This window comes from Gossypium hirsutum, chromosome A10 (genome assembly GCF_007990345.1).
Source record: "Gossypium hirsutum isolate 1008001.06 chromosome A10, Gossypium_hirsutum_v2.1, whole genome shotgun sequence".
NCBI classification, from domain to species: domain Eukaryota; kingdom Viridiplantae; phylum Streptophyta; class Magnoliopsida; order Malvales; family Malvaceae; genus Gossypium; species Gossypium hirsutum.
In genome coordinates, this window is record NC_053433.1 from 717134 (window position 1) to 733837 (window position 16704).

At 30.8% G+C, this 16704-nt stretch overlaps 2 protein-coding genes across 3 annotated transcripts; both read right to left on the reverse strand.

Annotated features, from left to right (window-relative positions):
* Positions 1-134: 134 nt before the first annotated feature.
* LOC107925170 (putative MO25-like protein At5g47540) lies at positions 135-4490 on the reverse strand. Of its 2 annotated transcripts, XM_016855767.2 has the most exons (12): positions 4369-4490; positions 4093-4284; positions 3660-3821; positions 3406-3524; positions 2903-2977; positions 2520-2613; positions 2131-2190; positions 1779-1847; positions 1241-1339; positions 866-910; positions 671-773; positions 135-536 (listed from the first exon to the last, which is right to left on the reverse strand). In XM_016855767.2, the coding sequence occupies exons 2-12, from the start codon at positions 4210-4212 to the stop codon at positions 457-459; spliced, it is 1026 nt and encodes a 341-aa protein (XP_016711256.1). In that variant the 5' UTR covers positions 4213-4284; positions 4369-4490; the 3' UTR covers positions 135-456. The 2 variants fall into 2 exon arrangements, with proteins under 2 accessions (XP_016711256.1, XP_016711257.1); XM_016855768.2 differs by having other exon boundaries at positions 4093-4489.
* Positions 4491-7742: 3252 nt separating this feature from the next.
* LOC107925169 (tonoplast dicarboxylate transporter) lies at positions 7743-12877 on the reverse strand. Its single transcript, XM_016855766.2, has 6 exons — positions 12376-12877; positions 11347-11839; positions 10377-10420; positions 10176-10271; positions 8776-9289; positions 7743-8064 (listed from the first exon to the last, which is right to left on the reverse strand). The coding sequence occupies exons 1-6, from the start codon at positions 12796-12798 to the stop codon at positions 8030-8032; spliced, it is 1605 nt and encodes a 534-aa protein (XP_016711255.1). The 5' UTR covers positions 12799-12877; the 3' UTR covers positions 7743-8029.
* Between the last annotated feature and the right edge of the window lie 3827 nt (positions 12878-16704).

The window sequence follows — 16704 nt, forward strand, 5'->3', positions numbered from 1 at the left end:
TATAGACAATCAATACATCAAATGTATTGATTAGTTGAAGATGTGTTAGCCTTTATTTACAAGATTGCATTGAAGTTTAAACTTAAAAAGCATAAGCATAACAACTATAAACAAGCATTGGGGGAACCACAATGTAGAGGTGAATCAATCCAAGTATCTCAACTGATTGAATTCATCTCATTCTCATACAAGCAAATTATTTTATGTTCACCCCTACCTTTTCTTCTTTATCGTCCACACACTGCGAATTATAGATGATAAAACTAGAGATTCTAAGAAGGAGAAACAGAAACAGAAACGAAGAGCCTTTCGTTTTTACATATTCCATGCCCTTCTGAAAGGACTACGACTACGACTATGAGGTACCTATTTGGTTCAGTCAATTTGTGTTTAATAACATTTATTTTTAACCAACATAAAAAAAAAAGGAGATTAGACTAAAGGATACATACAGGCTCACTCTAGCCGGTCTCTAAGCTCGAGGGAAGCGATTTCTTTCACAACTTGAGCCTTGTCTGCCTCGAATTGTTCATCCTCTGCAAGACATATAATAATCCATCAACACCGCAATCTATAAATAAGAAGTGCCAAGCCTAAAACTTTACAAGCAAAATTAATGTTACATGTGTTTGTCTTTCACAACTATAGATAATGTTACAAGGAAAAGCACCTTTATCGGTCTTGAAATCTGCAAACAAACGTAGAAGCTTGCTTTTATTTGCAACCAGTATGCTAACAATGTCTGCAGGTTTGTTCTGGTTCGCGGCAAACAACTGTAGAGACATGCACAAAAAAGGATAGCGTAAGCATTTTAATGTATCAAATTACCAAGTCTGCCCAGAAGGAGAAGAAATTGACACCATACCTTGAAAACATGAAAAGCTTCTATTTGGATACTCTTGCTTGATTCCTGCATATAATCGAATCACCGTTTAGGGATTCGAGTTTATTCCATATTTCATATTTGGTATGATCGTAGTTACAGGTCAGTATTATACTTAGTGTTTACCGCCATAAACTAAACCAATAGTAATATAGGCTAACATATGCCTCATGTTTTTGACAATAGTCGGTAGCAACTCATTCTGAGAGCTATAACTAGTTTTAAGAGTTTCATGTCAGATATATGCCAAGTTCAATAGTACAATAGAATAACATCAAACACATCAAACTCACAGAAAATATGATCATTCCAGAATATTGTAGGATAAACAAAACATGAAATGGGGAAGCTTCATACCCTTAGAAGATTCATAAGAATCCTTAAATTATCCCTTGAGCTAACATATCTGGTCATGACAGCTGAATTAGACCGGTCCAACAAGATATCTCCCAACAACTGTAAAGAAGAGAAAATATAAACTACTATAGGTCTACTTAGCAAAGAAAATTAAAACTGCAAGTGCTACTGCCACATCTTAGTTAAGGAACTTTAAAAATAAAAAACAACCATCATATAACTATGATTTTGACATTTAAAATAGTAACTTCAATTTGATTTAGGTATCAAATCTAAAAGCAGTCATCCTGCTCTTAACAAAGTATTTATGTACTGAATCCCAGGATGGTATCACTATCATTCCACTCTTCATACTTATTAGAACTGAAATTTTCAGCTCAAATCAACAAATGAACCTTTTAAAAAACTGATGTGAAGTCAAGCATGTTTAGAAGCACCGTTTTTGTTTTGATTGGAAGACTACCCCCAACCCCCCCCCCCAAAAAAAAAAAAAGGAAAAGGAAATCAATATCATACTCCTATTTTTTAAGGATTATACCTTGACAGCTTGTCTTCTCGTAATATAGTTGGTAGATTCCAGCAACTTTGAGTTATATTCTGCAAAGAACTAAAACAACAAACACAGTTGAGTTCATGAGCTCCAATTAATAAAAACTTTTCACATAAAAAAGGAATGAAGAAGAAATTCAGAGAACTCTACTGTGGCTATGTGTAGTAGCATCATTACAAATTACAATCATGTCACTGAAAAGATCTAGTCAAACATAAAAGAGAAAATAAAATGATTCTCATGGAAACAATTTACAAGCTGACGTGATTATTTAAGTACTATGGTTGTCCTTAACAATTCACAATTTAAAGGATGACAGTAATGGAGGAACAACACTTACCCAGTCATAGTTCTTCGAAAGAAATTCAGCCACAGTGGACTTATGCCTTGTCAAGAGCTCCTGCAAGAAAACAAGATATTACATAACATCAGAGGTCAACACATTGTCTAAAAACCAGTGAAGAAAGAAGGGAGGAAGATGGGGAAGTTCATGACAGGATGACTCAACATCACACAAAACAACTTTTCTTGATATGCTGAAATAAAAAAGAACCCTGTTTCAACAATGTAAGATTGAAAAGCAAACCAAGTCCCTACTTCAATACAGGCTGTTCTGAAACTGGATTCCAATGGTTAATGCAGATTCAGAAGTGCAACAGTAATATTCAGAAAGAAAATGAGAGAAGAAAGAAATCATCTTAACATGTAATTAGATCAGCAGTAATCAACCTTAAAAGTTGCAGCAGCATCAGCAGCAATGTCGAAATTTGGAAGTTGTATATAGTCAAAAAATTTCTTCATGTGCTGCAACTCCAAAACATACCTGCAAACCAAACAACAAAACGTGCCACATTCAGCTATTACTATATTAAAAATCTTCAATTATTTTGAAATTTTATTCTACTAAAAACTTTAGGAGATGAGGCTCTCAAATAATAATAATAAATTACAAAAAAGGAAAGCTTCCGAAGGTAAATAACGGACAAGATTGCCCCTTGAGTGCAAACACAATGAAAACACCGGTGGATTAAGAAATGACTTGGGGTGTCATTCACTAAAAGGTTGAGAGGCCAAATCATTGAGGTATGAATTAAGTCGATGACTACGCTCACCTTGCAACAGTCTGATGCCGAATGCATTCTCTCAACATTGCACCGTAATGTAAAGCCATGTCTGTGTTCTCATAACTGAAAATACAACATTAAAAAATCGGAAGATTGTGATACAATGATAGAAACAAAATAAAGTTCAATTTGACAGCGTAACCAATCCAAAAGACTACATTATAAGATATCATTCATAAATCAGAATTCAAGCTTCAATATAACCAAGGCAAAAGTTTGGCACTCATGTGATTGGATCAGTAAGTATAATCTAGTAACAGAAGTGCCTCCTAATTTGCTTTTGCCTAATTAAAGAGCTATTTAAACTATCACTAACTTATAACCTTAGCTCTCGGATTAAGTTATTTGATCTGGACAACAAAGAAAAAGATACAAGGAGCTAATCTACCTACCAATAATAACTTAAATCTTAAACACCAACAAAAAAAATTAAAAGAAAGTAGTAATCAGAATATCATAACTTCAGTAAACTTTTTCGGATTGCCACTTACCCTGCTATTAAGATATCCATAAGATCAAGGTTTGCCTCCAAGTAATCAGAAGCAATCAACCGTGAATTCACTTGTTGCCTTTGCAAATTTGCAACAACTTGAGTTGCATCTTTCCTCGCCTGCAAAGAACAATACTTGTCAAATTATAAAAGAAGCGACAATTGCATAAGCTCACAGCCTCACGGTGCTGCAACAATAATTCCCTCAAAGTAAAATTTGCACATCTAAACTAAATTATAGTGAATAAGCGTTACCTCTAAGTTCAATTTAGGAAGACAAGTGATCAAGAGTCGTAGCGTGTTCTCTCTGAAGAACTCGTGAGTCAGTTGTGCACAAGCTTCTGAAACCGGCTCAGATTCACTATTTCCGTAAAGAATACACTTCAACTCCCTTATATTTTTAAATAACTCCGCCATCTGCAACAAAATTACCACCAAACATAAGGAATAGACACTGAAATTATACTCCTTTCAGTAAATCAAATAGCTGCTCAAACTCTAAAGAAAAAAATCTCGCTAAACATTTAATTCTCCTAGCAACTAACTAAAACCAAATGCTCACGTCAATTGAATTCCTCCGAAGGTCAAAATTCCAAAAATAGATATAAAAAAAGGGCGGAAGAGTAAACAAAACAAGACGACAACAATTAATGTGCTATAAGCAAAAAGGCGTTTCAGCAAAAAGAACCTTCTCTTCCCGCTTGGCTTCACGACTGTCGGATGAACGGCCAGCATAGATGAGGAGATCGCGCGTTTGCCGCACGATATCAACAGGAGTTCGCGGCTTAGATTTGAAGAGTCCCTTCATCTTAACACGATGACTTGTCGTTGAAGTTTGAAGTCTCACCGCCGATTACAAGAGCCTCAGGTCACCGCACCGCTTAGATTCGATAAACAAAGTATAAAATCCTTCCAAAAATATCACAAAAAATCTCTCACAATTTTGATTATTTTAGTTACTTACCGTTTTATCCAACGGCTAAACACAGGCTTTGGGATATCCTTCAACGTGAATCAACCACTGTTGGTGGTTAGTGTTCTTTTTTATCTTATGCGCTGGCCTGGGTTCAGCTGAGTTATGGTTCCCTGTGGACGGACATAGGATTAGAATGGCGCCATATATTCGTTGAAGTCAATAATACACGGACACGTGGAGAATTAGAATCGGGGACTGTTTGGTGATTTCCCTTGTGTTGGAGCTTGGAGCAAAGGTTTTCTATCAAAATCAAAGAGATACTTGACCTTGTAAAATTCTTTTACTAAAAGATGATTGGATAATTCTTATTTATTTATTTGGTGTTGTCAATTTTATTTCGATATCGGTCTGTTGATATGTTTGTTTTATTCATAAATTAAAATAATAAATTTATATTTTTTATTAAAATTAGTGTATTTCTTGTCGATTTTTATTAATATGTACATACACATATCAATTTGTATAGATTAGCATAAAATTATGATATTTAAACTAGTTTTTTCCTTTTCAAAGAAAGGTATTTAAATCAATTTTTATTATTTTTTGTCTTAATAATTTTTCAATTATATTAAAAATAAAATATAATCATTAAGTTATTAAAATTTATTAATAATTTTAATTTTTATGATTATTTTATAAATATATTAATTAAAATATGTTTACATTTATATATTATATATTTTATCAAAGAAACAGAATTTAAGACTACAACTATATAAAAATAAATAAATAAATATCAAAAAAATACACCATTATTAATATCTACTAATATTAGAGCAATAATAATATACCAACTATACGATAGTGACAACCTCAATCTAATCTAATTTTTTATCAAACAAATGAAATAAAAGGTGAACCAAAAGGAAAAAAGTAATAAAGCCAAGCCAACCAATAAGGTACTAAAAAGAAAAAAAGAGTATAGTAAGACAATCTCTAGAGTCATTTGAATAATAGTATTCCTTTGCCTATCTTTTCTTATTATAATGATCAATCATAAACAAAAATTATATGGAAGGTACATAAATTTTCAATTAATTATAAATATATATTATAAATTCAAAATTAAATAAATAAATTTTCATGTAAACGATAAATTTATTATGATGACACGTAGCATTTTCAGCAAAGTATTTTTAATCTTATCCTATCATATATCAAGTTAATCTAGGCATATCATATAATATAGGAGAATTGAAGTTGTCTTTCTAATGCCTAAAGTTGTCCATGGAGTGGGCTCAAATAAAAAATTAGGCTCAATTGATAGGTTCGAGCTCAACCTAATCCAAAAAAATAGATTTAATTTTTTGTTCAAGCCCGACTTATATTATAGTTGCTAAACTTGGACTAGGCTTATATTATTTTTTAAAATTATTTTATTATATAAAAAATTAAAAAATATAATATATCAAATACACTAAAATCAATAAAATAAATGTTTCCCAACAAATGAAAAATATATTAGAAACATCGAAACAAATGTTTCTTAACAAAAATTAAAAATTCTTATATTTCAAACTTATATTTTCATTCAAATCTTTCTATTTTTAGATGGAACTAATCGAGTGAGTTGGCGCATAAAGAATTCTTATAAGTCGTAACAAAATTTCAAAAAAGAAAAAAAAAAGTTAAAATGGAAGGAGAGAATAACATAGGAGTGGCTTTGCTTGCATGTGCAACTTTTTTTTTTTTTATGTTTATGATTATAGTATCACACATATTACCAATTACATTAAAGAATTAATTTATGTGATTTATTAAAATTGTTGAAATTACTAAAAAATTTAGTAATTCATTTCATAAATGGGATCATATAATTTAGGTAAAAAAAATAACAAACACTTATCATAAGTCTTAACATCAACAAAATATTACAACACATTGACAATGAGTTTTGTCATAACTCAAGCACGACATATCTAGAGTAATTGCAAGCAACTATCACGAGAAGGAAATCAACCTTGGATGGTCAAAGGTGGCGGGCGGGCAAAATTGACAAAAGAACTGAGCATCCACCAAACAGGGGAGGACAACAACAAAATCATCTCTAAAATTATTTGCAAAAGCAAGACTACATGCATAAACAAAACTAAACTACAATAGCAGACAAAAACTTCTAAAAACGAAAACTTATTAAGCAATGGAAATCAAACAAAAAAATATATAAAACTCAAGATAACACGAGTCCAAACAGACTCATGAAATCATTTATTATTCTGAAATATTCTCAACATAGAAACAAATCAAGAAATCGGCGAAAACCTACCCACTGCTCAAGAGAAACCGCTAGTGGTCGGTGGAGTTTTAGAGATGACAGACATCGTCATTTGCTTATCATGACTTGTGAAAACAACAAAGGCACACACAAAAAAGATCTACACACTGAAAAGGGAGAAATCACATAAAGTAAATGAGGAAAAAAAAAGAAGGTTGGTAAGAGAGAGGGAGAAAAAGACAAGAAGTAGCCAACTCAGAGGTTAGCACAGTCGCTCTTGGCAAAATAATAAAGAAGCAAACGACTATGAAAAAAAAGTTTGAAATCATATTTTTTTAAAAAAATTATTTTTAAACCGTGAGTCACATGGCACGTAAGGACAAAGCCAAGAAATTTCGAACGAGGGCTAATATAAGAATATAAATTGTTGGGGCCAAACTTAAAAATTTTATGCGGAAAAAAAATTAAATTATAATACTAAATAGTAAGAGGACTCAAATTGCAATATGCCTATTGTATCTATTTTTTAAAAAAAATTGATATGAATTTTAAATTCCTTTACACCATTAAAATGTCACATAAATAAATTTAACAAAAATATTTAACGATTTTAACAACTAAACCTAAAATTTTAAAATGAAAAAAATAGAAAAATTAAATTTTTAAAAAAAACTAAAATTATGATGATTAATTTCAATATATACGAAAAATTAAATAAACTTCAAACATATTATAACCTCTAACGTTACTTAATAATTTAACTAAAAAATAATTAACCCAAAGATTGGGTCGAAAAATCACACTTAGTTATGTTTGATAAATTAAAATATTAATTGCTAAAAAGTAAGTGGTGAAAAATTAAATATTAAATTTAAATTATAAAATTGTTTAATATATATTACTTAAAATTAATTATGAAATATAATTAGATTATTTGGTAAATATAGATTTTAAATTATAAAATATAAAATTCTACATTTTATCGTTATTTTTGTAAATATTTAATCTTATTTTAAACCAAAAAAAATCAAATTTTAAATGTAAAAGTTTTATAAGATAATATAATATTAAAATAAATAAAATTAAAAATATTCTCCATTAAATAATAAATAACTCTTACCTACTTATTATTAAAAATATTTTTTCATTAAATAAAAATATTAATTTTTTATTCATTTAATTTTTTTCCGAAACAATAGTTATTAATAATCTAAGGGCCGAAACGAAGAGGGTAAGCTTCGGCTTAGCTTCGCCTCGGGGGAAGTACAATAGATTTTTAAGATTCTCGGTGCCTCTTTGTTGCCGCATATTCAGCCAAAGCGAGGCCAATAAACGTAGCTTCTTCAGTTTTGTCTCAATGAATCGAATGTCGCTATATTAAGCTAACAAACAATACCGTATATCAATCACACTTTCCCTTGCATTTTTTTGCAGCTATTGAAGTCCTTTTGTTACAAAAACATAAGCACCTGCCAAAGAAAAAATAAATAATAACTGACTTGTTCTTTGTTATGGTAGAATTTTTATTTTGATCCTTTTATTATGTCAAATTCAAGATTTAACTTTTAGACTTAAATTTAAGATAATCCTATTCTTCTATTTTATTATATTTGTGCTAGTCATGATAGTTAAATATGTTGAATAAAATGCTAATGGGTATATTTTTTTAAAAAAAAATCATCCCTTCCATTGTGTTAACATGAAAGTTTTTTTTTTCTTTTGAAGGGATGTTTTAAAGAAAAATCATATTAATATTTTAACAAAAATAGTTACTGGTGTCAACCAATGCAGATATTGGCATTAATTTTTGGAGGATTTATAAAAAATTTCAAAAATTGTAAGGGGTTTAATGAGAATTTCAAAAAAAAAATTGGTTTAATGAGAATTTCAAAAAAAATTGAGGAAGCTTAATTGAATTTTTCAAAAAGAATTGAGGAGCCTAATTAAAATTTTTAGAAAAAAAGTTAAGAGCCTAATGAGTTTATTTCAAAAATTTTGGGCAGGCCTAGAACTGGTTGACTAAATCCCAAGTTAAATCCTTGAGCAACTCCTGTCGCCTAAAACTAGGAATTAAATCTCAATTTTGAAAATAATAGAAGGACCAAAACTATAATATAAACTTTTATGTTAATCAAACTCAAAAAATTGGATTAATAACAAAGGAAGACATAGCACTTTACCAAGCGTAGGCATTAGCAAGGATACAATTGCGGTACCAACAATCTTAAGCAACAACCCCGTCTTCATCATATCCATGATATCGATATGCCCCGTCGTAAACCCGACAATATTCGGCGGAGTCCCGGTGGGAAGCATAAAAGCCAATTGTGACCCGATGGCTCCCGGAACCATAAGCGCCAGCGGGTGAACATTCGCAGTCCTTGCCATTTGGCTTAAAAGTGGAACCAAGAGTGTTGCGGCCGCATCGTTCGATGTTATGAACTCAGTGATTATAGCACTAATTAGACACACGACGAGGGCGATAGCGATATACGGGACTTGTTCCAAGAAATCTAAGGCTTTGGATAATATGTCGGCGAGTCCGCTAGATTGCATGCCGTCGGCGATGGCGAAACCAGCACCAAGTAACAAAATTATGTTCCATGGTAGTTTCTTGCATTCATTCCAGTCCATCAGTTTCTCACCTTTTTGCTTCCCGTTCGGGAGGATGAACAAAAGGGTAGCCACCATTACCTGCGTGCATGGTTTAAAAAGATTATATTCACTAAACAATATTTCTTATCACACCAATTTTGATTTATAAAGTTTCGGTTAAAATTAAGGTTTTGGTCCCTCTACTATATTCACATCTGGAATTTAGTCTATGTGTTCTAATAATTTGGCATAATTTGTTCTCTAGTTCTATAATATCATTATTTAGTTCAAAATAGTTAACGTCGTTAATTATTATGGTTAAAGTACTAAAATTGATTTCTTTCTACAAGCAATCATCCAAAATAAAAAATAATATAATGATATATTTACCTCCTAATATTTATTTATTTTATTATATTGTCCCTAAGTTTTTTTTTATTACTTTAGCCTTCAACATAAAATTCGGTCAAAATAAATTTTTTTATAGAAAAGATTATTGCACCATAGTTTTTAATGGCAACTAGTGTGGAGTCCACGTTTACATAAAAATTATAAAAAATATTGGAAAATTTTAAAAAATTATCCAGCTCACTAATGAAGTACATAGGGCTGCTACGTCAGTAACATTAAAATTTTAATAATTCAACTAACTTTTCCTTTCAAAAAAGTAAATCGATTAAAATTTAAAAATTGATGATCAAAGTGATCTAAGAAATAATAATTAGGGCCAAACTAATAAAAGGAGTAAAAATTAGGAACTAAATTTATCATTATGTCCAAAAAATCTATGTTAGAAACGGTGTTTCTTTAAAAAAATAATTGTTATTATTTTAATTGAAATAGTTAACTTACTAATTGAATTAAATAATGAGATTAAAAAATAAAGAAGCAAAATACACCAAACTAAAGTGTAAAGATTAATAAAAAAGTTCAGCATAAAAAAGGGACCAAAACTATAATTTGACCTAATATTTTTATTACTCACACTGACAGTTCCATCGCCTGCGCGGCCATGAAAGAGAGCTCCCCATCCTGGAATGTCTTCTGTTATGCTTCTGGTCATCCACAAAGCTATCGTCGTCTGCATTTTACCTTTGTTAATTTAGTGACTAAAAAAATTAATTAATAATAAAAAATAACCGCAATAATTAGAGAAAATTAAGAAGAAAAAAATGTAAGGACCAACCCCAAAGACAGCCAAAACCATCTTCTCAGCAAAAGCCATTGGACCTGCTCAGAGATCACACCAAAAATCTTGGATTAGATTGAAATATATATATATATTTATTTTCAAATTTTGAATTGGTCAGACACTTTAATTGTATCCTAAAAGTATCAATATTATATTCATCAAGTCCTATTTATCGTTTTAGTTGTCAATCGATTCAAATTTGACGTGGAGTATATTTAAAATACATGGATTAAATTATAAATATGTGTGTACCTGTCAAATGAACAAATTAGATCTAAGGGCTATTTTTTGTTTAGCAAAACATATTAAAACCGTTCATACAATAAGCACACACATATTTATAATTTGACCCCACATATTTTAAATATGGTCCATGTAAAATTTAAACTAATATTTAATGTCCAATATAATTATTAAGTGGAAGGAAAGATATGGTATTGATATATAACGAAATTTCAATTAAGATATTTTAAAGTACAATTAATACCAAAAGCATAAAACCAACATAATCGGTATCAGTGCTCATGAGTTGAGTTGGGACCTGATTCTAAAAAAAAATTATCTCAAACTTAGCCGAGCTTGCTTAAATGACTCATTTTATTGTTTAAAAATAAAATTGTTTATTTATTTAAAAGGGCAAATTATAATAGAGGACTAATTTTTTTTATTTTGTATTGTTAAAAATTGGTATGTCTAATGAAATAGTCAGACAGTGAAATGTGACATGCTATGTGTATATCATACTAACGTATAGAGACTAAATTTTAACAGTAGAAATGAATGAATTTTTTACAAAAAGACCAATTTACTTTTTGATCCAATATATAAAGACCAATTTACTTATTTTTTAGTAAAAAATATAATTTAACTCCTAGTGCAAGTGTTCCATGATACTTTTATATTGATTGAGGGACATGCAATGAAATTAACCCAGAAAAGTAAAAAAGAATCACGAGGTCCTTACCCAAAATGTCAAGTTCTCTCTTGAGGTGAGCTTTGTCCAAGTAAGCAGCTAAGGCCCTACTAGACCCTTTAGACAAATACAACAAACAAAGTATGACCCACAAAGCCAAGAATATTAGCAAAGCCAAAGGGAAACCGAAAAGGAACCACGTGTTGAAACTGATAGGCTTTGCTTCCGGGAAGGTGCTCTTCCAAATGGCAGCCAATATAAGGTTGACACCTGTCCCCGTCAAGGTGCTCATTCCCCCTATCGGAGCGGCGTACGTGACCCCAAGAACCACAGCCCTACAGAAGTTGTTGATAGGGGTGGCGGCCCTGGCGGACCCGTCGGTGGGATTCACGGGGAGGCGTTGTAGGATCCCAGTGGCGACGGGCATCATCATCACGGCGCAGGCGACGTTGTGCATCCACATGCTGACGAAGGCTGTGGTGGCGCAGATGCCAAGTAAGAGGAAAGGTGGGTTCACTGGCTCACCGCAGAACCGCAAAGTTATCTGCAATTTTCAACGCCACCACCATGCTCATGCTCTATATATATACTTCGAGTCCCAAAGCTGAAGCTTTAGTTATAAATATGTAAAAAGATTCTTGCTTTTGGTCAAATTGTGATTTTAGTCCCTTCATTATATTTGAAGGTAACCCGAGTTTCACTAATTCCAACATGTTAGACACGGTTTTCAATGAGTTTTGATCAAAACAGTGAACAAATTGAGCTTAAAATATAAACATAAAGGATTAAATAGATTCTTTTCAGGGACTAAAATGCAAATTCATTATATTAACTTATAATTTTATTATTTATGAGGGTATTAATTTTTTTTTTCATTTTTAGGGCCAACAATGTTTTTTCCATCCAAAAGGCCCAAAGTTTCTTACTGCTGGATTTAATATGTAACTATTTATACTAATTAAGGATGCTGTAAACATAAGGACCAAATTATACAAAATAAACTACCCAAATTTAAGCATAGTTAAAGGACCAAGATCACAATAACCATTTTTTTCGTATGTATTGAAAAAAGTAACTTACATTTAAGGCCAATCTTCTATGAACGTTGTACCGTTCAACAGCAAGAACAAGCATGAAGCTACCCAGAAGCAGTGTAACGACGTCGTCCATGTAAGACCGAGCAACACCATCGGCGGAGGCAATTCCGAAAAGCGGAAACAAAAAGAGAGGTGCTATGGAGGTCATCGGCATCGGCACAGCCTCGGTGAGCCACCAAGCGAACACCCACGCCGTCACGGCTAACATGTTCCGGCTAGTCGTCGGGCCATCGAAGGTGACACAAAGGCAGATTACGGCACACAAAAGGGGACCTAACAGGATGTAGAAATTTTTAAGTGTAGCCATGGATTTAGGTGAAAAGGGTGGTGGCGGCGGCGGTGGTGACGACGGTTGGTTTCGATCGTTGACGGGGAGAAGTGGGGTTTTGGTATCATCGTATGCCATTTCTGCTTTAAAAAAGGTGTCAAAGATGGATTATTAGCTCAACAATGGGGAAAGGGAGGCTGACTGGCTGAGACGAATTGCTTGTTCTTATATTTGAAGCCACGGAGGTTTATGGAAGTTAAGGACAATTAACATGGATATGAAATTAAGATGGTTTAATTTGTGATTTTAGTCCTCAGTTATGCTAAATTTTAAAATTTAATACTTTAATTTAATATAATTTGATTATTTTTCTTTTGTAATGTCATTGATAGGTACAAATTGATAATTCTCTTTAAAAAGTTAACTTTAAGAATTTGATCCGCATGTAAATTTCATAATACTTAAGCATATTTTATTTTAAGGGGCTAGAAACAAATAAAAAAAATTTCAGAGACTAAAATATAATTTTACCATTATATTAATTTGTGGTTTTTTAAAAATTAAAGAAACTAGATAAAAAAATGTTTCATTTCCAGAGGGACCAAGACCAGTGCTTCCCTTCCATCCACTTGGATCATGTGGCCGAAGTTTTCATGTACTAGATTAATCAAATTATGTAAAATAAAAGTAAAGAGTTTAATTTTTTTTAACTTTTAGTATACTAGAGGGATTAAGATCATGATTAAGATTTGGGTATCAGACATTTTTGGGAAAAGTGTAGGATGATAGGCCAAATAAAAAACCACGTGTATATATTCTAGAATTCACTTTAGAGACTAAAGCAATAGTTGAAGATGAACTTTCTTGATTATTGTTGATTAAATCCTTCCTACAATGATTGAATATTATAATTTAAAAATAGTAAAAATTTTGAAAGATGATAAATGATAGAGAGAAGTGTTAGTTGATAAATGTTAAGTCGAGGATATGAGTTGTATTAGTTACGTTTATTATTCGAGCATTATTTTATTATTGTAAATTATTAAAAAATTATTATTTAGGAGTGAAGTCTGTAAAATGTTTTAAGGTAAAAGATGAATAAAATATTTAAAAGATTAAAGTGTAATTTTATTATTATATTAATTTATATAGTTTTTAAACTAAAAGGATTGTATAAGTAATTTGTCATTTTTAGAGAGATCACGCAACTACCTATCCTTCTTAGGGGTGTTTACAGTTCAATTAAAATTGAATTAACAGACCGAATCGATCTAATTCGGTTAATCAGTTGAAAGTCAGTTAATGATTTTTTAGAATTTTAGTTATCGGTTAATTCGGTTCGAAATTGGGTAATTAACTCAATTAACCAATTAACCGAAATATTTGTTGTCTTCAAGACTTATGGAGTGTTCAGATGTTAACTTTCAAGACTCATGTAGTGTTTCTAATGTATTATTTGTTGTTTCTACCTACATTTAAAATTTTTGAACTATTAAATAGAAAAAAATGAACATTAGTAATGTATTTTTTATATGTTTTATACTTATTTTAATCAAAAGACAAAAATATATAAATTTCAGTTAACCGGTCGAATTAACTGAAATATTTTAATTCAACTAACGGTTAAAAATTTTTACATTTTAAATAATTCAATTAATAATAATTTGATTCGGGTATTAATCGAACCGTTCATTTAAAAACCCTTATTCATACCTACTATCCTACCCAAACAAATTTATTTTCAAATAATAAAATGGATCAAAAAAATGTGATTATAAAAAAAATATAAAAAAACATTATAAGCAAAAGAGGATAAAATGAAGTGGAGAGCCCAAGACAGGTACGAACATATTTTTGCCGTTTTAGGACATGAAACTCATATTGTGTGTGTATTGCGCAAGTGTCGATTTTCAGTTACATGTTTTTGGGAGCAAAATTCGACGTGTTATGCAAATGAGGAACACAACACACTTCCAAAGCATTGGGGACAGCATCTAACAAGAAAAGAAGTTGTTGCTACGTGGTACAGGCTCACCTGTGAAGATACCTAGAAGCTAATGAAGCTTCCTACATGAACCCTTAGCGGCTCAACACCAACAAATTAATTGGTAAAATATAAAATAGTCGATGTATATTAAATCGATGAGTAAATTAGTTTTTTTGTTAAGAAATTTATTTATTTCTATTATTAAAAATTAGCGGCACTAATAAAATAATCAACAGTTTCATATGGCATGGCATCTGTACCTCATTCTGACTTGTAAGAAACAGTTTTTAATAGTAAAAATAGATTAAATTTTTAACAAAATAATTAATTTGTTTTTTAATCTAATGCAAATGGACATATCTGCCTATTTTTTAAGTAAATGGGGTAAAATACAATCTTACTCCTAATCTAAGGGCATCCATGGTACTTTTACCAATTAAAGGTGTATATATATATATTCAAACACCTTTAATTGCTCTTTGATATAATGTATAATAACTAATTTGAACATTTTTTTAATAGATTGGTCAAAATGCAATCCTACTCCTACTCTAAAGGTATCTATGGTACTTTTACCAATTAGAGGTATATATATATATACTTACACACTTTTAATTGCCCTTTTATTTAAAATACAAAGGTTAATTTAAACATTTTTTTAATAGATTGGCCAAAATGCAATAATGCTCCTAATTTAAGGGCAGCTATGGTACTTTTACCAATTAAACGTGTGTGAATACATATATATATATATATACACATATTAGCCAACAACATAAGGGATCAATGGATAAGTTATTTGTTGGCATCCCAAAAATCAAGGTTTAAACTTTGTTATTATCACGCATGTTGAGTCTTAACTTGATTGGCATGAGCACTGTTGCCAATATAAGAGAACGTGAGTTTGAATGCGCTGAAGCGCATTATCCTCCTATTTATGAGTTGGGGAGAGACTATAGATAGTTTTAAATATTGTGTAAAAAAAAGGTCAGATAATTCAATTGACTTTTCATATAATTTTAGTCAGTAACATAATTTAAATGAAAGTGATATACTTTGATATGGTATCACCATTTCATATAATTCTTTCTCATATAATCAAAGACTCAGCCAAAAAAGAAAATAAGAGAAATCTTTTTAACTAAAGAATTAGAGAACACCACATCTAAAATTAAGGATGTTTGGAAATTTGGCACCCTACCATATATCTAGTTGTAAATACTGTTTCTTCATTTATGAATAAAATATTAATTTGGATAAGATTATGTTGGGTATAGCAAGCAATGACTTGGTGATGTCCATTTTTCGCATCCCCATCATATCTTTGCTTCTGTAGTATGAATATTATATATATAGCTTTCATGTGATGTAGGTTTTGCTATTTGTTTTGCTGTGGTTTGTTCAATCGAGTCCTCCACCGTATTCTGATGATTAATGTACTTTGTACGCAAGTATAATTAAGAATATTTAATTCCAATGTCTAATTCGATATATATATTTATTAAGGAACACAAAGATTATATGTAGGATATGATAAGCAAGGTTTTGCAATACTGAAAGATAAAATAACCTCTCACTTTCATGCAATGTGGAGTAGTGGATTTAGATTAGGTTGAATTTCTTTGACATATTCAATAAAAAAATTTGCCTCTTTTTAATATCCATATTATTAACTATTTGTATGGTGTCTGGCTGCTAACTTGGTTGCCATCAATGTTACCGCAAAGTCTTAAAAGTTGTACAGTTAAGTGAATTTAAAGTATATAATATGATGGACGATTGAGTATTAATTCGATAGGTATTGGTATTGTTGTTAGTATAAGAGGACATGAGTTCAAGTACGCTAAAGTGCATTATTCTCCTATTTAAGGGTTGGAGAGGGACTATAAGTAATTCTAAGTATTGTATAAAAAAAAGAACAGATATCATTAGAACCTTTAATAGGATTAATGTTCAAAAAAATATCTATATATATAATATGATATATGTTCATACGTATATATAAAATAAGATGAATATGTTTGTTAAGAGTTTGAGATTAAAGATAGATTAAAATA

Bases quoted from the DNA above. Each gene is read 5' to 3' on its own strand.
- LOC107925170 (XM_016855767.2), bottom strand. From the start codon at position 4,212: ATGAAGGGACTCTTCAAATCTAAGCCGCGAACTCCTGTTGATATCGTG. The intron at 2,614-2,902 runs GTGAGCGTAGTC...TTTGGTTTGCAG, and splicing joins CGGCATCAGACTGTTGCAAG to GTATGTTTTGGAGTTGCAGC. The intron at 537-670 runs GTGCTTTTCCTT...TATGTCTTGCAG, and splicing joins AGATTTCAAGACCGATAAAG to AGGATGAACAATTCGAGGCA.
- LOC107925169 (XM_016855766.2), bottom strand. From the start codon at position 12,798: ATGGCATACGATGATACCAAAACCCCACTTCTCCCCGTCAACGATCGA. The intron at 10,421-11,346 runs GTAAGGACCTCG...ATCTCTGAGCAG, and splicing joins GAGAGAACTTGACATTTTGG to GTCCAATGGCTTTTGCTGAG. The intron at 9,290-10,175 runs GTGAGTAATAAA...CCATGCACGCAG, and splicing joins CAGGCGATGGAACTGTCAGT to GTAATGGTGGCTACCCTTTT.